A 21,845-nucleotide genomic window follows, 5' to 3' on the forward strand; every position below is an offset into this window, starting at 1 on the left:
TCCCCTTACAGCTAGCTTGAATAGCTCCCAGCAGCTCTGGGTGAACGTCCGAGCCGGAGACTTTCGTGATCAGCCTCTTGCTGCCTGCCAGCGTGTCAGTTGCCTTCCGGTGTTTTTGCTGCCGCGCATTCACCACTAGGTCTGAGTCACGTTTGATGACTCTCGCAACCTCTGGATACCAGTGGCCCACCGCGGAGCTGTCACCCGATCTTCAATCAATATCGCAGCCTGACTCTCACCAAACCAGTCCGCCACTTCCAGCACCTCTGATCCGATCAAGCAGTCGCTCACCCGCACCTTCGCTACAACGCCGCACCACTGCTGGGTGACATCACTGATCAAGTGCTACTCATTGGCGACTGCGACATTCAGCCACGCTCCGACTTTCAAGCACTCGAGCACCGCTACGACTCGTCTGCATAAGCTTCTCAAAGGTGTTTTACGGAAACATGATGCCCCTATTGCTGCTGCATTGGAAAGCGACGCTATTGCGCTCCGAACCCAGCCAACTCCTTCCGACAGCTCTGTTCAGTCAGCCTACTTCCAAGCCGCCATCGCTGAAGGATGAAGTGCTGGAGTTGATTGGGCCCTGGCGCCACTGGAGAATTGATTGTGATGATGCTGGTGATTGACGGATCTCCGATGTATCTCGAGGACGTGGAAACCCAGATTCTCTCAACATTCAACTACTACAACTGGGAGACTGTGCGAGCACAGGCTCGTAGACGCTGTACCGTTGCCGAATACAACCGCAATCGCGACTACGACGGTGATAATGATGACGACGACGAAACCGAGGTCCTTCCAGATTTCTATGACGCCGTGGAAGAATTCGAACATCCGTCATGCATTGGAAATCTCAAGGATTACTCGAAACGTCGCGTCAATCTTGAGTTCCACACGTTCAGCATCACCACTGGTGCTGCACGCCTTTACCTTCGCAACAGACTCGAGCCGGCTAGGAAAGGTGTTTTTCATTTCATGAAGCTACCAGCTGAGTTGCGGGAAAAGATCTGTAGAATGCTTTTGATCTATCCGAAGTCAGGGCTGGTGCTGGCTAGAACTAAATCGACGAGTGGGACGGTTACAGGGAAATGCACCGACTGGGCCTCCCTACTCCTGATGATACGGAGAATCCGAATTACGGAGCAGCCTGGAAACGCATTGAAGACAACGGTATCGTGATAGGAAGTCCCATCGTCATCCTGAATATCTTGCGTGTCTCGAAGCAGATCCGCCACGAGGCATTGCCGATCTTCTATGGCCACAACTCATTCCATTTCGACTCGCTACCATTGCTCATTAGGGCGCTTCAGGTAATAACAGAAGAGACGGCCCAACAGATCCAGGATCTTCGCATTGATATGGAATGTAGAGATTCCGACCTGCACAAAAATGCATTGCAAGAACTCAACAAGTCTATCGTTAAGCTCTCTCCAAAGAAGCTTACACTAATAGTGTGCCGCGACTACTTTTGGGACTTTTGCGACGGTGAAGGATATCCAAGCAAATGGAAGACCTCTCCAGCCCCAGCGGGAGTGCACAAGCTCGATGGTAGCAATGGCCTCGGTGGACTCGTCACTCTTGCAAAGAGCGTCGACCACCTTCAGATCTTTGGCGACGGCTTCTTGAGGGCCTGGCTTGAAGAAAGGACTAAGAAGGCAGAGATGGGGCAGGTTGATGAGGCTGGAAGTAGTGCAGCTACTGTGGGCAGGTGAATAGCGCCCACCAGCAGCTAGCAAAGGCCGTCATTACCGAGAATGCATGATGGAAAGCAGTCCAGGGTTGGTTCAAAAATCGACCTGCGAACATGCAAAGGTAAGCCGCCTCGGCTAGCGGTCATCTGAGGGAATGACTGCTGGCGATGGAACAAACGTCAATGATGGAGCAGCTACCTCGTCCGCTGCCTGAGAATGATGGCAGCAGCATTACAGCAGATCTTTGGATATTACCTGCAGTGTCGTCACTCCATGACGAGGCAATCAATGGTGGTTGCATAGTATAAAGTGGTGTTGTGGTTGTAATCATTTAGGAGCCTTGCTCACTTACATTGCTGCCTTGCCACTTTTCAACTGATAGGTTGATGCTGCATTCTCCTTTCTCACTCATCCGTACGTCCAAATTGAGGTCACTTTCGCCGCACGTGAAAGCTGCTAGACATCTGACATTTGCAAATTTCCACTTTGGCCTCGCCTCGCAACTTTATTCCAACTTACACCTCTTGGACTTCATATGCACTCTCCTTCAGAACAGACAGCCATCAACGTGCGGCGTGGTTCGCTTTTTCACTCTCCTCGACAAGCGGTCAACGGCACTACCACACTGCTCGCTGTCATTGCAGTCCAGTGCGACTCACGTGCACCTGCCACATCGAGCATCATCGGATTGGTCATCTCACACAATCACACCTCATCGCAACTCGATCTTTGGAGGGTTTCGTAATGGCTTATAACGAGCACAACGCTGCCACTACCGCGGGCCTCAACTCTCAGGTTGCCGTAATAGCATCGTTGACTACACAAACCCGCTCGTCGGCTCTGGTGTATCAGCCTACTCCGGAGCCTCCTCCATTGAGAGATGAGGTGCTACAGCTGGTTGGGCCATGGCGAGACAGCTCGGAGCCGCCTCCTTTCACTCGAGGGGAGCTGGTTGTTATTGCGCTCATCTTGATTGACGATGGTCCTGTGGCACTTGAAGAAGTTCATCGAAAGATCTATCAGACTTTCGGTCATTACCGCGACCAAGCACTGTCCGAGTACTTGCGTCCTGTGTATGTTCAGAAAAGCTCTAGGACCATCACCTGCTCCGATTTGCCTCATCATACGCAGGCTCGCGGTATGGAGATCCTCCTCGGATCAACCATGAGGGACCTGGATCTGCCCTTGAAGCGCTCTGCGCAGGGGGAACAGAAATTTTACTTGATCGATCGCAAAGCTGCTCGAATCTATTTGCAATGCTGGTTGGAGCCACCAAGGCAAGAAACTTTCGACTTCTTCGGCCTGCCCGCTGAGCTTCGTGAGCACATCTACAAGATGGTTACGGGATCCCCTGAGGCAGGATTGAAGAACGTGGGTATTGGACGAGTAGTCATAAGTGCTTCTGAAGATATTCCTCTGGCACTCGAGAAGATCTCCAGGGCATCTGTGCTGTTTCGTGTCTGCAAACAGATCTATTTCGAGGCAATGCCCGTCTTCTACCACAATAATACACTGGAGTTCGACTCCATCGACACGCTGCTCAAAGTGCTGAGACGAATGTCAACCAAGACCATGGAGGAGATTCGAATTCTGCACATCGCTGTGCTAGCTACCGGTACCGACTGCGGAGGACTTTCCGCCTTTTTGCCACATATTTTCCCCGCTAAAGTAGTTCTACACGTAGTAAGCGCGGGTTTTCAGGGTCGCATGATGCGTGGCAAGTCCGAGGAGGAAAACCTGCGCCGATTTGATCAATCTTTGGCGCTACAGGAGGTTGCCGATCTTGCGAACCGTGCAGCGAGCGTTGAGGTGAAGGGTGACGGTTTCTTGTTGAGTAACTGGTTCAGAAAGAAGATAAAGAAAACTGGGACGTAAATGATGCTGACGAAGTAGGAGGCAGAGAGAGGCAAGGAGCGTTCTGGTCAATTCGATCAAGCGTAGGTTCTGCTAGCATGGCACTTGCGGCGTCAAGACAGAGTCTGCAAATGCCCTAGATAAGGGATACGGCAAGGCAGACTCACAACATTCCCATGCACTGTCCACGAGGCAGTATTTCAGATCGCTTGCGATGTCACTCTGAAATTTTAGCAGAGTGGTGAGAACCGCACCTTGGTATTGGTCTTGACGTGATAGGGTGCGTCAAGGAGTACACTTCCGCATTCGTAGAGTTTGATGACACGGCCCTTCCAGAAAGCACGCAGACAGAAATCTCTTTACACTACACTTCGTAAGGTTCATCGATTCGTTTGCTGATGTACCTGGTGCTGATTCACTCCTTGGCACGATGCTCATTCACTTGCTTGGCGAATGTCCCTTCACTCGAGCTACATCAACAGCACGAACTCTACTTCAACCTTCGAACTTGGCGTTGAAGTACAACATCACTGCTCAACCGGGAACGCGCAAAATATTGAACAACACAACTCGACTGCTCATCGTTGCATCGGTCCCATCAACATCATCGTCAGAAACCGTTCGCTCAACAACGCTCCCGCAACGCGTTGTCCGTCATGGACGTCCGTCCATCGAATGCCGTCGAGTTGAAGGGCGTCGCAATGCCCGCATCTCGCATCGGCCCTGTTTCCATCAAGCTGAAGTTTCAACCTACTGCTAAGCTTCGCCCCCTGAAGGAAGAAGTCCTGGAGCTCATTGAACCATGGCGGGATGATGCTGATAACCCACCACCCTTCACCGCCGGCGAACTGATCGTGATTATCCTCGTGCTCAACGATCTGCTGGCCCTTCGGCGAAAGGAAATACATGCTGAGATCCTTGCGGCCTTCCAGTAATACGGCGTTGGAGCCATGGTGGAATACTCACTTATGCTCGACACTCAAATCAACGACCCAATTGGATCAATTGGTGTTCGTCTCGAGGATGTCATTGACGGCTTCCAGAATGCTATGAAGGACTTTGAGCTTCCTTTGACGTTCGTTGTGGGCACTGGAGAAGAGGCAGGCATGGACTTGTATACGATAACTTCCGGTGCTGCGCGTGCCTACTTGCGCGATCGTCTAACTCCTCCAAGGCAAGGAACTTTCAACTTCATGGGACTGCCTTCGGAGCTCCGTGAGAAGATACTGAAGATGCTTCTAGTCTTCCCCAAGCCTGCTCTCACGATCGGTGATCGAGGTACTGGTTCATCGAGTTCGGAATCGCGTAAGCTCGGTTTGCTGTCTCGCGAGGACCAGGTGGAACCGGCATACGGAACGTTGTTCAGTGGACAGCACAATCGGATCGTGGTGGAGCCTCTCGAGAAGACTCTCGCCCTGCTAGGTGTTTCGAAGCAGATGCGCGACGAGGCGCTGCCTTTGTTCTACGGGCAAAACAAATTCCGATTCGGCTCACTCGATCATCTCCGCACTGCCATCACGAAGATGACGTACAAGACCATCAAGAACATCCAAGACATCCGCATCGTTATGCAAGACCACTCCAGTAGTCGCCGCTCGCTGCAGGGATACCGACAGCTGTCCCCGAAAAACCTCGTCTTGCTGGTCCCGCTTCACAGCTCATTCTGGCACTTCTGCACCGGATCAAATGAATGGGAGTCTAAAACTCCTACTGAAGCTCAGTTGGAGAAGCTCGACCCGCTTGCAGAACTGTGGGACATTGTTGCTGTAGCAAGACGTACCAAGCACCTCGAAATTCAGGGGCCGGGCTTCCTTGGAGATTGGCTGCGACAGAAGATTGACAGCGAGGAGGAAATGCCAGAGTGTACTGAGGACGAAAATATGGATGACTGAGCGGTTGGACACGAAGTGTGAGATATGGTGCGGCTTGAGGATGGGTAAGGCAAGAACTGATCAGCTGTGCGTTCCGAGCACAATCAGTCGTTGAGAAGCCGGCGTTGAATTGGAAGACTTTACGGAAGAACTTCGAGAGCGTTCGCAGTGTTGTATCGCACACCATCGTTTAGGGGCGTAAATGAAGAGGGCAGGATTTGAGAAAGAAGAACCGTTCCTTGCAGATCCAGTAGCATGCTTTGGAAGGTGATGGTGGTTTCTTTATTCCGCAAGAGCGAGATTTGACTAGCTCCTGACACAGTAGCGGGGCACGAAGTAGCGGTTAATAATAGCACTTTGATCAATCGAGTCTGACGACAAGCTCGCACGTATCTGTTCCATGTACATATATCCAGTGCCGGTGGTACCATCATTCACTGAGATAGACACAAAGAGGCAGTTGTTTTCCTTTCGGCACGCGCAACGCCCAGGTTGCCTCCTTCCCAACCCTCGTGGAACCAGCTACTTCTGAGTGCAGTCACGTACGGTTGTAGGCACCTTTTGCTTCGTAACTGCCTCTCCCACTTCGCAGATGCCTTCGAATTGGCTTTCTCCTTCAGACGTCGCAACCAACACGCAACAATGTACGACAACATGGCACAACATACCACCAAGCCACGCGACGAACATAACGCGACAAGCAACGATGTGGAAAGGGGAACGCGCCAAGACTTCCGCTGTCCTTCACTTCGCTTTGCTTGCAAACATATGAGTGGTTGCCTGGGTGACTGATGACCCTCCTTCCAGTGCTGTCACGCCAACATTTCCATTTCCTGTTCGCCGAAACTTAGTCACCGCACTCGTACCAGTGCACTGCGCATATTTCGCATCAACGTTCTCTCTTTCGTTCATTGATAACACAGACCCGCAACACACACACGACAAGTCCTGCCACCATCCAAGATCGCCGCAACGAACATGTCCGCTGGAGCACCAGGCGGCGACGAGCCCGACACGGGACCCACTGCGACACTGAAATTTGTGCCAACCAAGGAGCCAACGCCACTGCGCGAAGAAGTCGCAGCATTGATCGAGCCGTGGGTGAAGACAAATGCGGAGCCCTGACACGGCGTGGACTGGGAGCCACCTTTCACGACAGGACAACTCATTGTTTTCGCCTTCGTGATGTCAAACAAGGAAGAGATGACTCAGACTGAGGTACACTGCTGGATCCTCCGGACGTTCCAATACTACCGCGACATCGCCATCGATGAGTACACGAAGGCTGCCGCGAAATCTAGAGAGCACGGTGAAGACGCTGGTTTTGATATCTCCCCTGACGATTTTTCGAAGCTCAGCGCGCTTTTGACCTCCCTCTGGTGAAGCGCACATACAACATGCACGGCGAGGTGGATCTGAAAATCTCGGTGTCCGCTGCACGAGCCTATCTTTGCCAATGTCTTGAGCCTCCGCGTGAAGGAACTTTCAAGTTTATGGCACTACCCGCAGAATTGCGCGAGAAGGTCTATAAGATGTTGCTCGTCTATCCTGAGCCAGGTCTTTCCAGGGCCGAGGAGGACTACGTCTTTCCCTGGCGGTTGGTGCATCCGAGTGAGCGACTCGTCCTGGAATCTACTTCATGGATAGAGCAGGGGCAGTACAGAGAATCGGTCTTGCTTCTTCCTCCAATGCATGAAGCTTTAGCCGTTCTACGGGTCTCCAAGCAAATCCATCACGAAGCTTTGCCAGTCTTCTACGGATTGAACAAATTTCACTTTGGATGCCTCCCGACACTCTACAGGGGACTACAAGACAGAGGGGAAGACGCACTGAAGCAAATCCGTTATCTACACATGACCATGGACCTTTATGCTTGGGAACAATTCTGGGACAAGAAGCTGCCTAGCCTTGGCAGGATGTTGGACTCTATCGTTCTCCGCAAGCTAGTTTTCAGCTTGCCACAGAAGAAGGACTTCGAAGCACTTTGTCAAAAGGTTGTTTCTGGCACGGATACCGCTTCGACAGACCTTAGCAAGTTGGACGATGTGGATGGGCTGGGACAGTTTGTTGCTCTGGCTCAACGTGCGGAGTCGGTCGAGTGGCAAGGTGACGGAATCTTCAAGACTTGGGTGGTTGGCAAGCTGGAAGGGGTGGAGGAAGTTATCGTGAGCGATGAAAATGTCCCAGAACCTACTCAGCACACTGGAACCGGGGTCCGAGTTGCGCCGTACTGGTCGCGGTGCTTGGCACAAGCAGTGACAGCTGTAAATCAGTCTCGCTTCTGGTCGGTCAAGGGTTCGATCGACAAGTTGAAGACACTCAACCGATCGCGATAATTGTGCGCGAGGCATCATGATCTGACGTTGGTAATCTGGACTTTAAAAATCGACGTTTGTCTATGTCGTTCCAGGTCCAAAACATGACGAATCTGTCGAGTGGAAATATCGACAGAAGCGGTCAGGCTTGCAGGTCCTCGCGCACCACGATTAAGCAGCAGCGACCATGTTCAAGCTTGCTGAGGCATGGCACGGAAGACATCCTCACCACCGCACATCAGTGTCCCCAGATGGACGAGACCTTTATCGTCCTCGAAGCCAGGATCGTATCGTTGGAAGGGCAGATACAGCAGCGACATCCAAGATGGTCTTTGCGGCCTCTGCGCACGGTATTTGGAAGAGCCGAGACACGATACAAGATGTCTCCCGGAGGAATCGCTGAGCGCGGAAGAGATTGTGGTCGCTGCCGACAAAGTGCTCGGACGGAACAGATCGCGAGTCGGCGGGAACTCCTGGAACCGCGACCAGAGCTATACCTTGCTTTCAGCGCAAGGAAGATTGTGAAAGTATACTTGCATAGTCTCTCCTTTCTCTCATTCCCGTACCCTTCCCGTCAATGAGGCTCGGGTGTATGTGAAGCTTCAATAGTGGCATGCGAAGGGCATATTTGAAGACACCCAAGTGTGTCCCTTGTTTCATTGGCTACATGTATTCACAGCTCTGAATGGCGAATGTAACCTGGACACGTCTGCACACGTGCTATCGAGCGAACGAGTCAACAAATATCCGTCGTAGCACCTTGTCGACGGTAAACCTTGTCAAACCTTCCCAGATTCAAGGGCTCGGCATTGCCTATCAGCGGAATAGTAGAATGAGCGGACGGGGCAAGAGCCCGGTAGATGGACAATCGGGTGCGATGCATGTTCACGAAGGTCAGGCCAAGATGATTATGCGGCATCTTCTTTGAACCTTCGTCGGCGGTAGCTAGATACCCAGTAAATGGTGCTGACGCTGCAGCTCAGCTTGACAGCGACTGGTGGCATTTCAGGTCATCGATGCGTTAGTGTTTCTGTCTCGGCTTGCCGTCTTCATGCGATGCATGGGCGCGAGGCAATTGTAAGTAGTTCGTCCTTGCATGCGGCTTCGGCAGACCGGTCCCAAGTAAGACGTTGCAAGTTTTCTTGGGGCCAGGAAACGAGAGGATACGTAGAAGGTTGTGGAAGCACAATCAGGCACCGTGCACTCGAGCGTGATCTCGATCCGATCATTCAGCTGAAAGCCTTGGCAGTCTCACAGCATTCGTCTAACTAGAACGCGGCGAAGGAATCGCGCGTCTATCGCAGGGGTTGAAAGAGCGGCTTCTTGAGGAGTTCGACGGGTCGTCTGCTATGCCTTAGAGTCGCAGAGATTCGTCTACGTGCAGCTGACTAGTCCCAATTGCCGTCACGCCGCAAAGTCGGATGCGTGAAGCGTCTGCAGAGGCCTCGTGGCAGGCAGACTGTGGAGCATTGCCATTGCGAGGGTTTCGAGTTTGAGTTGGTGATGTGGCAAAGCATGCAGCAGCGCAGAGCGAAGTTCGCAGATGGGACGCTCAGCAGGAGGTGCCACATGGCAGGGAGAGTCTGTTCCGCGCTAGAAATGCTGTCGTGATCTCAATGTGCAGCAGAAGCCCTGCTCGCTCGGTCAATGCCAGCTCATCACCAGCTGGACGTTTCAGCGGCGCCTGTCACTCGTGCCATGTCATCGGCGTTGGTCGGTCCGTGGTGAAGCTGCCGTAGCGTCGCCGTCGCGGAGGAACAGCTGCACGCGACTTCTTTCGCGCAAAGAGTTTGGCTGGCGCTGCGCGTCGTGGGCGGGGCAAGGATGGGTGTGGCCAAGGAGGAGTGTTGCTGTGACGATAGCGTGAGGGTGGAGTGGGGGAGGGGAAACATCAGCGAGCAGCAACAAACAGGACAGGACGGGACAGGCAAGCCGTCACATGTGAACGCCGCCCAGAAAATGAAGGCGGCAGGGAACACACGTTGCACAGGAGGAGGAAGGTGCAGCGGCCTTGACGCTCCGATCGCCGGCAAATGACCGCATCAATACCTCGTCAACTTGACTGGTTGGTACTGTAGCTCGCTCGTGCCGTCGTGCTGCTTGCTTGCTCGATTGTAACCCGCTGCCCCTCCCCGTCACCATACACTAACACTGTTCCTCCGCCGAATGCTACACAGTCCTCCTCTCAACAGCAACAACACCGCTCCCTCCACCACCGACCAAGAACTCGCGGCGTCGCCCGCTGCAATCACACGCCGCTTCCACCTTCCCCGGCCAAGCAATCAGGTTTCTAGCTTTGTACCTGCATGACCGTACGGACCTGTCTCATGCCTTCACGTGCGAACGTCTGCTGACAGTCTTCTTTGTACAGCCTTCTCCTGTTGCTGCACTTCAGCTCGACTCCTTCGCTAACGACTCGCACACCGCACATCCGCAACATGGCTCAAGCTGTCGCCTCGCCGCAGTCCCCTGGTTCGTTGCCTAAGAGGCCGAAGGGTATGCCGTCCTGCTGCATGCGAAGCAAATGCCACACGGAACTAAACCGCCACCCGTTTAGGTATCCTGAAGAACTCGAGCCCCTGCCAGTACACATCGCCCGACGCGCGCACCAGTCCCACTTCCGAGCACCGACCCAGCTTCAGCAATAACGATGGCGCAGCCGATGGATCGCGTCCCGCGATGCCAGCACGCGAGTTGTCCGAGAAGGAAATCGTCCAGATGAACACCGAGGCCAACGCAGGTGGACACCGACGCTCCAGCAGCTCCGGCCAGCGTGCAGGCTTGGCTCGACGCCAGTCTTCTCAGACGGATGCCACGACAAACGGACACAGTCATCAAGATGGCGACCAGCAGAGGCTGAAGTGGGACGAGGCCAACCTCTACTTGAATGAAGGACAGATGGGTGGCAAGATGAAGATTGACGAACCCAAGACGCCATACGCCGGTCGCTACGATCCGACCGAGGACGAAGACGAGATCGAAACCATCAACGCCGAAGAGCTCGCGGTGGATGAGTTGGACATGAAACCACGAGCCCGCAAGGCTTCCGGCTCGCGTGCCAAGGAGCGTGACATCCCAGACATCGACCTCGGCGAGCCGGAGATGGACCCTGCCTCACGTCGAGAAAGCGATTCTGAGCGTCGTGTTCACGTTGACCAGGACAAGGTCGACAACGACGATGGAAATCACGGCGAGCAGAACGAGGCAGACATGACCCATGAAGAGCGTGAGAAACACCAAAAGTTTGAGCAAATGCGCAAGAAGCATTATGAGATGAAGAATATCAAGAACTTGCTGGGGTATATTACTCCCCTGTCTCCGGTGATCAGTCCTGATGCTGACGGCTCACAGCCACCCCGAGGAGCTTGACCGGCTCGATGACGAGTAGACGAGGTAACGAGTATAACGAAGCATAGCATTGGGCAGGAAACATCGAAATCGACGCTCTGCGATTCAGCAGTGTCGCGGCGTTTAAAGTTGGCATTCGAATTGGCGTAGGGAAGGAATCTCGTCAGAGCTCAAGGATCTGATGCACTGGCATTACACGAACTGTAGTATGGACATTTTCGGCTCTCAATGGAAACAGTCGGAATACAGACTTTATCGACTCGCGGACGAATGGTGCTTTTGTGGAGGAATGGACGCGATTCTTACCGTAGGTTCTGGGGTGCATCATGCGCTGACCTGCATGTGAAGGTCTTGGATCGAGATCATTTCCTTCGCCCAACTGCAGTCCTCTCGATGAGCACGTGTCCCACACAAACTTTTTCCAGAACGCCCATGACAGCCTTTATACGCCCGTGGAGCAACATGCAACGGAAAAATTGCTGACCAAGCCGCCTGTCGTTCGTTCGGTTCGTTCGTACCGTATCTCGACCCCGGCATATCGCAACCGAGCTCTTGGCCCGGTCCGAAACAGCACTTGCCAGACTTTGCTTCATTTATTTGTTGCAGTACACACTCGATGCAGCCGCCGGGCCGCCTTTCAGCAAGCCGCACGCCACTCTGACAACGCCATGTGGACGAAGCATCTAGACTGAGACGCATGTGGTACAACAATATGGATTTATCAATCTACTTCTTGCTTGGCCTGCAATTTCATTCCGATGTACGACCGCGAGGAAGACGTCGACGTGCGAGCCAGCGCGGAATATAATAGTCCATATTGCCTCCTACACAGTGACTTCTGGGTAGGTACTGCACTGTGTGCGCCAGGTTGCTACGTTCGTTTTTTTCATTGCTGGCTCTTGAGAGCAGCGTCCCTTCATTCTTCAGACTTCAGCTTCTTCGCGACCTTCTTTTATTCAAAGACTTGTGCAGTGCACAGTGCAAGACCTCCTGGAGGGGTCTGATACTTATCTTTCAGGATGAAGTTCATTCAGCTTACCGCCGCAGCGCTCACGCTTGCAGCCGCTTCCGTCGCTCAAGTATTCTCCAGCTACACGGACGAGGATGGCGTTGTCCTTTGGCAGAACACTTTCGATCCCAAAGTCGGCGCTGGAAATGCCCAGGTTGGTATCGCACTACCCCCAGCCGACGCGGCCGATCTCAAGAACGAATACATTGGCCGAATCGTCGCTCCTATACCGGAAGGTGGAACGTGGTTTGGAATCACTCATACAGCAGGAATGACGGGCTCTCTACTCCTCATCACCTGGCCAAACGAAGGCAAAGTCATGACCTCTTTCCGTCATGCTTCTGGATATGTTGAGCCAGCTTTGTACACCGGCGATGCGACTCTTACAGTCATCAACTCTTTCGTCAACGAATCACACTATGGCCTGACGTATCGATGCGAAAACTGCTGGTCTTGGGATCAAGATGGAGAGACGGGATCTTCTGTCCCAGCAACGACTTCTGGTGCATCGCAATTGCTCGGATGGGCTCAAGCTACCATTTCGCCTACCAACCCGGAGGCGACCGATGCGGCGATTGTGCAGCATGCTCAGGCTAATATCATGGCAGCTGCTGTCGCCTCTGCGCGAAACACTGATTACAGTTCTTGGATTTCGCTCGGCTCGCCTGAGACGCCCACCACTTCTGCTCCTGTTGGCAGTGGAACTGCTGCTCCTGCTCCTCCCTTTGGCGGCAACTCGACCGCAAATGCAACTGCCACTGCAAGTGCAACGACCACCGCACCGGCTGCACCATCTTGCACAAGCGATCTCACGATCACGAATCGCACTTGGGATTACATCGTGGTTGGATCAGGTGCAGGTGGTATTCCCGTCGCAGACCGCCTTTCAGAATCTGGTGCTTCAGTCCTCTTGATTGAAAAGGGACCACCATCTACTGCTCGCTGGGGAGGTTCGCTCAAGCCAGAGTGGCTCGAAGGACAAGAACTCACACGCTTCGACGTCCCTGGCCTTGACAACCAGATCTGGGTCGATTCAGCTGGCATCGCTTGCACAGATGTCTCCGTCATGGCAGGATGTGTTCTCGGTGGCGGTACAGCAGTCAATGCAGGCTTGTGGTGGAAACCAAACCCATCGGACTTCGACTTCAACTTCCCAGACGGATGGAAGAGTAGAGATATGCAAGGTGCCATCGACAGGACCTTTCAACGAATTCCTTTCACGGATGTTCCTTCGCAAGATGGGAAGATCTACCAGGGTGAAGGTTATGATGTTGTTGCTGGAGCCCTGGCGGCAAGTGGTTGGAAGAATGTTACGGCTGGTAATGCACCTGCGCAGAAGAATTTGACGTTCTCGAGACCGAACCACATGTTCTCGAAGGGCGAGCGAGGTGGGCCGCTGGCGACTTACCTCGTGACTGCAAGCCAAAGGCAAAACTTCAAGATGATCACTGGCACTTCTGTCACTCGCGTCATTAGACAGGGCAGCCGGATCACCGGCGTCGAGGTCGATGCTTTCCTCGAAGGCGGACTTTGTGGCCAGATCAAAGCTAGAGCTGTCGTTCTCTCAGCTGGCGCTTTTGGAACACCCAAGGTTCTATTCCGATCTGGTATCGGACCACAAGCACAGCTAGAGACTGTCCTCAGTGCTGAAGGTGACAAGATGATCCTTGAAGAGGACTGGATCAAATTGCCAGTGGGCGAGAATCTGGACGACCATACTTCGACTGATCTTGTCATCACACACCCTAACATCACCACCTACGATTTTTATGGCGCCTACAGCGACCCAATTCAAGCCGATGTCGACTCGTACCTGAACGACAGAAGTGGCATTCTGGCTCAATCTGCACCGAACTTGATCGCCATGTTCTGGGAAGAGATCACAGGCACAGATGGCATCACCCGACAGCTGCACTACTCCGCTCGTGTTGAGTCCAGCCACGACATCGACAGCCCCAACGCCGTCTCCATCACGCAGTACCTAGGTCGTGGCTCGACAAAGCGAGGCGTAGCAACTATCACCAAGGCATTAAACATGGTAGTCTCCGAAGTACCTTACCCAAGCGAAGGCGAGAATCTCGCCGCCATCAAGACCAGTATCCAGCATGTTCTCGCTGCGCTGGCAAAGAACCCCTCGATCAAAGTCGCCTACCCCTCTCCCAACACAACCCTCGACGACTGGCTCTCCACCTACCCTCTCACAACCAGCTCCCGCTCCGCAAACCACTGGATGGGGACAGCAAAAATGGGCTCCGACTCCGGTCTCACAGGCGGCTCATCCGTCGTCGGTCTCGACACAAAAGTCTACGGCACAGATAACCTCTTCGTCGTCGATGCTTCGCTCTTCCCAGGTATGGTGACCACGAACCCTTCGGCTCTCATTGTTGCTGTGGCAGAGCAGGCTTCGAAGAAGATTTTGAGTGTCGGGTTGCCGAATGGAACACCAGGAGGGGATACGGTGTTTGAGATTGGGACTTATCAGCAGTGTGGTGGGAAGGATTGGAGTGGTGCGGTCAGCTGTAAGGAGGGGTGGAAGTGTCAGGCTTGGAATGAGTATTACTTCCAGTGTATTCCGCAGTGAGCGGGATGACTGGGGTCTTTTGCTGGTGTGTGTCGACCGAAGTTCGGTGTATGCGAGTCTTCTGGTCGATATACTTTCGCGTTGAACGCGCTTTCCTGAGTGGCAGATATGGCAGTGGTGAACTTCGTTGTCCTTTCCTCATTCTCTCGTCCTGCGACTTCTCGTTCCGGACAACAGCTTAGAACATCCACTGATAACGCCTCTTCCACAATTCGCCTGAGCCCGTTGATGACGACCAGGTACAGTTCGCAGTTCGCCAGGAAGCAGCATCCACCTCCCACGCGAAATCCTTGTGCAACGCACTGAGGAGAGGAGGCCCAACCTTGAACCGACAACAGCCATCAGTACCCGCAACAACGCCGCACTTTGCACTCCCACTTCACTTCGTTTCCCGCTGGGTCATAAGTGCGTCACGCGCAGTTCCCTGTTCCTGTTCCCCAAAGGTCTCATCGGAGATTGCACTGCAGAATACTGTATCTTGCATTCTTCGTCACCTTTGTCGTCCTATCACGACTGCTGTGCATCGCAGCGGAGACATGTCGGCGTCCTCCACTGGACAACGGATGTGGTACCGATGTCTAGCCGGACGTGGAGGCCAAAGTGCAAGACGCCAGAGAAGTTGAGATGCCGAAGGGATCGGCTGAGACGCACGGAATCTCCACCATGGAGGGACTTGGCAGCAGGACCCTAGGACCCTGCTGCTATCGACCACATTCCTCGACTGTTCACCGATCAATGCTCATGATCCAAAAGCCATGAAGGCGTGTCATGCATCCTGCCGCATCTGGTCTCAAATTATGGTGTGATACATTGGCAGACTGGTCATCTGGCACTCTCAGCTATGATGACAGCATGGGAGTCGAGGTAAGCAGCACGAAGAAGCTCTCCCAATCTGAGCTACCCACCCTCCACACACAAATTCGGCAGATTTCGGGAGAAATTGCTCTCTGGAATAGCTGTGTGCTGCGCTGGCCTGTTGGGTACAGACGCTACTAGGTGAGTCGCCGACTCAACGACTACTGCGAGCAGATTTTGCGCCATCGGGCGAAAGACAGAAGAGGCAGCATCCGCACTCGAGCGATCGTAGTTCACGCTTGTAGTGAATATATATATCTGCTGGCGCGGCCCGCACATGTATTATCCCACGCTGCAGGTCACACACCCTCTCTGCATGCACGCGCGACACAACGCATTGGCGAGGCGGGAAGAAAACAACCACAACTTCCGCTCCCAGCCATAGTGAGGGGCGCGAGCTCTGCAACTGGTCCAAAAGCTACGCATCCCACGCCTTCGCCTGCAGGGCTCTCTCGGATCTGGGGTTAACAACCTGGCTGCACGCGCAACACACTGCGAGCCACAGAACATCATCCACGACATTCAAGCAGCAACTTGCGGCTAAATCGCAGTGACGTTGTATCACTTTCGCTTGCACCCGCGTGCTGCAGACAAAGCCCCAGAGCTCGTGCCGAGTATATATACGAAGCTGACTTCCTGCCTATTACGACCACGCATCAAACTGTTACTCTGGAATACGGCATCTGGCATCATTTTGGGAGCATCGCAACATCTCTGGCCATGAACTTTCAAGCTGCGATTGTTGCAGAATACCCGTTGCCTGTTGAGAACGTCAACCGCTGAACGGGCTTTGCATGAGTGACTCAACATCACGCCCTTTGTCATAACTTGCACAAATACCACTTCGGCCTGTGGAACGATCGTTGAATTTGCATCGAACATGGGACAACCGATTCTGGAATCGAGCACTTTGCTCAATGCTAATATTGGGTTTCTTGTGTGGATCGCAGTACCGTCCAGCGATTCAACGCTAACTGCAAACAGAGAACACATCTTGCTATGATTCATATCCCGACATCAATATGGCCTTTGTTTCTACAACCTATACTTGGTCTGTTACTGCACAACGACCTGCGAGATGAAGATGGCGCTACGATACCGCCACATCGACCGTGGTGTCATTGGAAGCCATTCACGAATGTATCGATCACGCCGCAAGAATGCAGCATTGTATGCTCCCGAGAGGACGCCGAATCATTATTCCGACCCCTCATCGCCAACCTCAGCGCGACCCTGCAGAAGCAGGTCTCGATCAGCGAAGAAGATTACTCCGTCATCACGATCGGCGGAGAAGGACTAGAAGCAGGCCAACGAGTGCTCGACCTAACAAGCCCTCTGGCACTGGCCGGCATCCCAATCTTCTTCATCACATCCTACTACTCCGACTTCGTCTTGGTCCCCTACACCTCCCGCTCAAAAGTCATCCACGCCTTGGAACAACGCGGTTTCGTCTTCGAAGCCGACAGCGAAGACGGTGAAGCAGGCCATATGACCAACCCAGCCTCACCGCTCCTCAACTCCCATGCTCGACAAGGATCTTCCGGATCGTCGTCTTCGAGCTCAGCAGAAAGCTACGGCTTTAATTCCATGGTTATCCCTACCCGTGCACCTCACACTCCGCCTCCGACTACCATTTCCGACTTACAAACCCGAACGTTCAAAATTCTTGCAAGAAATAATATTACTCCTTTCGTTGATCCTTCAATTGAATTGGTTACTTGTGCTGGATTGAAAGATAGCACACCTCACTCCTCCGAAACGAATTTCACTGAGGGCAAGCTCCAACTTGGCATCGCGAGATGTCTTACAGCATCATATCCTCCGCCGAAGTTCTTCTCCGTGACACTTACAGACAACGAATCCGCGTCTTTGACTCTCGAAAAGCGCTTGTTACAATACTTTCCTGAAGAAGGCGAGGAAATTCTACTGGGAACACAATCGCCTGAGCAAATTCCTATTACATTGGATCTGAAAGATTTGCCACGGGAGAGCACGGGAATTGTGTGTGGTGTGTCGAGTCGTTTGACGGAAGGGATGAAAGGAAGGATTAGCGCCACGGAAATGTTCAATATGAGTTATTTGAGTACGAGTCGAGCGGGGCATGTGATTGTGTATGAGGATGAACTGGCGGATGTTATGGAAGCGTTGAGAGGGGCGCAGATCCTGGATGGGGAGGGCAAGTAGGAGAAAAGCAAAGTTGGAGAAAGACAGGCAAATGATGGGAATCAAGAACGCAAACGAGGATCTCTCTTAGAATCATCTCCAGTGAAGCGCTTTGTTGAGCATTGGCCTTTGCTTCAAAACGTCTCGTATCGCATGAGAGCAGTGGCACTGTCAACATCACGTAGGTGAAAGAGCGGAATGCATCACCATTCACTGTATTGCACCTCAAAACACGTAAAGGCAACTTCGTGAGAGCCAGAGATACAATGTCTATCGAGAAAGTTCCAAAAGCACCGCCCCCTGCCATTGTGTGGTATTTCGCTTGAACGCGGCAAATCCCAAGAAAGAGAAAAAGGAGAGTCGTAATCGTAGCTCTTTGCTTCCCTTGTACACATCAGAGAGCAACCCTCAGATCACCCATGATGCGGCTACCTCGTATGCCATCGAGAGAACTACTCTCGCTTCGAGAACGTAGGACCAGCACTCAATGCCCCACCGATCACCCGACTCAAACTGCGAGATCTCTTATGTCGGAGTCCTTCACCCTTGGCCGAGAGATTCGTAGAACGGCGCGTATTCACCTTCCGCAAGCCAGCGGGATCCTGATCTCCTCCCGCAGCCGCAGTCATTGCCTGATCCGCGCGGCTTTGAGGCCGAGTGTGTTGCGCCGGAAGTCCGTTCTCGTCCAATTCGCCGTCTTCCCATGTGCGAGCCTTGCCGTTCCTACCAAATAGGTTTTGATTCTCCTCCGCGAACATACTGCCACGTCGGGTCAGTCTGCGTTCGGCCTCCTCGTGCTCCTTCTGCTGAAGCTTATCGCTCGGAAGCAAAATGGCACGATCGAGAGCATATGGTAAGCCGCGGTGACGACCTCGAATCATCATCGCACAGATGACAAGCTTCGATATCGGTCGAAATTGCCCCGAGAAGGAGGTGTTGAAGTTAGGATAGCCGAGCGACAGTCCGACTGTTCCGTATGCCGAGACAATCTCGAATAGTACACTGAACATGGTAAATGCAGGCTCATTCGTGTTGGCAATCTTGTCACCCTCGACGATGGCGATGATGAAGAGTCCCAAGAAAATGTACCACAAGTCGAAAGACAGCTGCCGACGCAGATGTTGACTGACGTAGCTTTGCTCATCTTCATCGCCGCCTGCCTCTTCGCCACCAAAGATACCAAGTGATTTCTCCTCGTACACATTCGTCCTTCGAAGGGTGATGGCGATTGGGAAAACGGAGATGTACATCATGATCATATAGCTCACTTGGATTGCAGCGTGGAGATCGGCAAGATTGACGGAGGCGAAACCTGCTGTTCGAGTTGAAGCAGCCTGGAACCAACCATTCAGGACTCTTATTCCCGGATGGAGTTCAGCGACCACTTCTTGATTGAGGTCCAGAATGATGAAGAAGATCAGATCAATCAGGTTCAGCCCAATCAACACCCAGAACAGCCACCACGTCGCCTTGCTTGGAAAGAGCAAGGTGAAGCACCGACGCGGATGATCGAGTAGAAAGCGAAGTTCTTTCCACAGCTCACTTTCGTACGTGACGACCTTGGACATGACCCAAATGATGAAACGCAGCATGCACGGGAATCCCGTATTCCCAATGATGATGAGGAAAGACCCAAAGAGGAGAGGCAGCACCGCATCTTGAAAATCAATCATCGAAGTCGGGACGATTGTGAAGCCTAGGTCGTTCAACAGGGAAGCGGGAGTGAACACGCCCCACCAGGCCGGGTCTTGGCCATAACCGATGACCTTACTTCTCCACGGCTCGGTGTGCATGATCCAAGGAAGCAAGACAGTCATGCCGAGGACATGAAAACCAACGTAGTATCCGATCAGGATCTTGGCCAGTGTTTTGAGTGCTCGATACTCAATGCCTCCTAACTCCTCGCGCTGTTCTGAAGTGAGGCCCATGAACATACTGTTGCGACCTGTTGTGGCAGTCCAGTCGAAGTACGGCATTGGCTCGATGTTACTCGGCCCTGTGAGATTCGTCCAGGCTCTGGCGAAACTGCGTCGGCCTTCGGTGATGTTTGGAAAGCGGGAACTGCGACGGCCAATACCCATCATGCTCAAGATTCTCCAAAGGCGAGAGCGCTCGTGAGCGGGCTCCTCGTCGTCCTTGTCGTCCTCGGTCTTCTCATGTCCTTCTTCTCTGCCTTTTGTGGCCGCTCGTTCCCGATGGGCAGGATGCTCGGGTACGTCAATAGTGATACCGCGCCTAACCTGGCGATCCTCGTGCGATACCTCGCTGCGACCACCCGCACTCCTAGGGCGAGTGAGGGACGCGCCACCAGCAGACACCTTTGTGTGCAATCGTGACATGGTCGTGTCTTCATCCAGTTGTTCTGGTACCTCTCCGCGATCGAAGTCTCGGGGACCAGGGATGTACAGTGCGCCGCCTTTCTTCGCATTGGCCTGTTGCCGCTCCAGGAATTCAATATGCTTCGATACATCTCGTTGTTCGGGAATGCGTGCGATCTCGGGCGACTGACGCCCAGATCTGGGGACCTCGTCTGCGAAGGTGATTTCTCTGTGAAGTTTGGGGTTCAGGCCCATGAATGAAGTTTCTGGCTCTTCAGTCGGCATGGAAGACAGCTCTGGCTGGTGAGCCGTGGGCACTACGATGGTCGACTCGGAAGAGCCAGCCTCGTTCTCTCTATCCTTACTGTTCGTCCTGCTCGATTCGTGGGAGTTCTGCTCAATACTCTCCAGTCCGATGCTCGGTCCGATCTTCTGTCTGAATTGTTGTCGTTTCGTTTCCGTGTCCTCGTCGTTACCGGTCCTATCAATAAATCGTGCAGTGTCTGTGTCCACCGTGATTGACTTCTCCCGAACGCCTCCAGCTTCCAACTGACCGGCCACATTGTCTCGAGCGTCTTTCTCTCCCCGCATCTGGCTCTTCGATCGGCTCAGAGTGAATCTGGTTCGCCCTCTCTTGGCACGGGACTCCTTCACGATGTGCTCGAATCGCTTCTCAAACCAGTACAAGCGCACAAAGACCACGAAGGTGTTGATGAAGATGGGCGTGCATATGCAGGTGACGAGCATCATGACGACTTGCTGGTAGAGGTAGAGGGTGTTGATATCGATGGTGTTGAGGCCGGACTGTGTCGCCATGCCAGCGGCGAAGAAGAGGGCATCGATGTAAGGCATCAAGCCAGCGGGATAGAGCATGATGGAGCCAATGAGGGTCATGGCCACCATGAACATGTAGTGTAGAGTGATGAAGTTGAAGTGCGGCTTCCTCAACGACTGCTTGCTGGGAACGAGGGAGAGCAGCCAGCCGCCCACCTCCTTCAATGGCGACAGCGGGCCATCGGTGAGGGCGCCCGCCATGTTGACGGTGTCGCGGACTCGACGGCGCGGGTGTCGATGTCGAGGATGGAACAATGCAGAAAGTGAAGATCAGACCTTGAGTCTGGTGCGTGCCAGTGGGTGACGCATGGTTATTGCGCACAGCTGCTGACCATTGTGGATGCCGAGAGACGTCGACGAAGGTGAATGTGCGACGGATCAGGGACGTTCACGAGCGGAACTTGGAGGAAGTCGCGGATCGCGGGTGGCGCCGAGCTCTGCTTGCCACGTCGACGGTCGCCTGAGCAGTCGGTGGTGTGAGAGCAGCAGAAGAAGGAGTAGCAACGCAGTATCAGAGTGCGGTCTACAAAGAAAGTCGAGAGTGGTAAATGCGCGCTGACCCAGGCGAAGGCGAAGCCAAGGCGTTAGGAGCAGGCCTGCGCACGCGGCTGCCGCATGCCCACCGATAGCCGAGCGCTGCTGCTGCACGACCGGTTGCATGTGCTTTTGCTGCTGATATCCGTATCCCTTCGCTCATCCAACGTCCGTACCACACGATGCGCTGGACAGTAAGATGACGTCTGCCCCGTCCAAATTTCCTTGAGAGAGCCGCTGTCGACAAGCCTGATCCTGTGCAGGGAGAGAGCTGCCATCATTGCAGAGTTCGCGCGGCATGCAGTAGGGTACAACACATCCCTGCTCCGCTCCAGCAGGTCCGAATGCTTGTCCAAAGCATATCAGCACTGCCACTCGCATGCTCACCCTCGGGCACATGGCATCGCACGAGGCTCGACGTCGGTGAGCAACGGTTGAGCGACACCCCTACTGTCCTACATGGTCG

General features: G+C 53.5%; 9 protein-coding genes across 9 annotated transcripts; 8 read left to right on the top strand and 1 right to left on the bottom strand.

Moving 5' to 3' along the window:
- Nucleotides 1-449: 449 nt before the first annotated feature.
- CKM354_001040900 (uncharacterized protein) lies at nucleotides 450-1,768 on the top strand (the record flags this gene model as incomplete). Its single annotated transcript, XM_044805866.1, has 4 exons — nucleotides 450-531; nucleotides 605-1,176; nucleotides 1,233-1,676; nucleotides 1,736-1,768. The coding sequence occupies 4 exons, from the start codon at nucleotides 450-452 to the stop codon at nucleotides 1,766-1,768; spliced, it is 1,131 nt and encodes a 376-aa protein (XP_044661801.1).
- Nucleotides 1,769-2,441: 673 nt separating this feature from the next.
- Nucleotides 2,442-3,572, top strand: CKM354_001041000 (uncharacterized protein; the record flags this gene model as incomplete). The annotated part of the gene is made up of 1 exon (XM_044805867.1): nucleotides 2,442-3,572. One exon carries the CDS (start codon nucleotides 2,442-2,444, stop codon nucleotides 3,570-3,572), a length of 1,131 nt encoding a protein of 376 aa, XP_044661802.1.
- Nucleotides 3,573-4,004: 432 nt separating this feature from the next.
- Nucleotides 4,005-4,486, top strand: CKM354_001041100 (uncharacterized protein; the record flags this gene model as incomplete). The annotated part of the gene is made up of 2 exons (XM_044805868.1): nucleotides 4,005-4,070; nucleotides 4,166-4,486. The coding sequence occupies 2 exons, from the start codon at nucleotides 4,005-4,007 to the stop codon at nucleotides 4,484-4,486; spliced, it is 387 nt and encodes a 128-aa protein (XP_044661803.1).
- Nucleotides 4,487-4,519: 33 nt separating this feature from the next.
- CKM354_001041200 (uncharacterized protein) lies at nucleotides 4,520-5,443 on the top strand (the record flags this gene model as incomplete). The annotated part of the gene is made up of 1 exon (XM_044805869.1): nucleotides 4,520-5,443. One exon carries the CDS (start codon nucleotides 4,520-4,522, stop codon nucleotides 5,441-5,443), a length of 924 nt encoding a protein of 307 aa, XP_044661804.1.
- Nucleotides 5,444-6,400: 957 nt separating this feature from the next.
- Nucleotides 6,401-7,758, top strand: CKM354_001041300 (uncharacterized protein; the record flags this gene model as incomplete). Its single annotated transcript, XM_044805870.1, has 2 exons — nucleotides 6,401-6,523; nucleotides 6,781-7,758. The coding sequence occupies 2 exons, from the start codon at nucleotides 6,401-6,403 to the stop codon at nucleotides 7,756-7,758; spliced, it is 1,101 nt and encodes a 366-aa protein (XP_044661805.1).
- Nucleotides 7,759-10,175: 2,417 nt separating this feature from the next.
- On the top strand, nucleotides 10,176-11,125 carry CKM354_001041400 (uncharacterized protein; the record flags this gene model as incomplete). The annotated part of the gene is made up of 3 exons (XM_044805871.1): nucleotides 10,176-10,233; nucleotides 10,295-11,036; nucleotides 11,089-11,125. The coding sequence occupies 3 exons, from the start codon at nucleotides 10,176-10,178 to the stop codon at nucleotides 11,123-11,125; spliced, it is 837 nt and encodes a 278-aa protein (XP_044661806.1).
- Nucleotides 11,126-12,104: 979 nt separating this feature from the next.
- On the top strand, nucleotides 12,105-14,675 carry CKM354_001041500 (uncharacterized protein; the record flags this gene model as incomplete). The annotated part of the gene is made up of 1 exon (XM_044805872.1): nucleotides 12,105-14,675. One exon carries the CDS (start codon nucleotides 12,105-12,107, stop codon nucleotides 14,673-14,675), a length of 2,571 nt encoding a protein of 856 aa, XP_044661807.1.
- Nucleotides 14,676-16,410: 1,735 nt separating this feature from the next.
- On the top strand, nucleotides 16,411-17,714 carry CKM354_001041600 (uncharacterized protein; the record flags this gene model as incomplete). The annotated part of the gene is made up of 2 exons (XM_044805873.1): nucleotides 16,411-16,467; nucleotides 16,515-17,714. 2 exons carry the CDS (start codon nucleotides 16,411-16,413, stop codon nucleotides 17,712-17,714), a joined length of 1,257 nt encoding a protein of 418 aa, XP_044661808.1.
- Nucleotides 17,715-18,145: 431 nt separating this feature from the next.
- Nucleotides 18,146-21,046, bottom strand: CKM354_001041700 (uncharacterized protein; the record flags this gene model as incomplete). Its single annotated transcript, XM_044805874.1, has 1 exon — nucleotides 18,146-21,046. One exon carries the CDS (start codon nucleotides 21,044-21,046, stop codon nucleotides 18,146-18,148), a length of 2,901 nt encoding a protein of 966 aa, XP_044661809.1.
- Between the last annotated feature and the right edge of the window lie 799 nt (nucleotides 21,047-21,845).

The sequence above is a fragment of the Cercospora kikuchii genome (assembly GCF_019650295.1).
Source record: "Cercospora kikuchii DNA, contig_00007, whole genome shotgun sequence".
In the NCBI taxonomy this organism is placed as follows: domain Eukaryota; kingdom Fungi; phylum Ascomycota; class Dothideomycetes; order Mycosphaerellales; family Mycosphaerellaceae; genus Cercospora; species Cercospora kikuchii.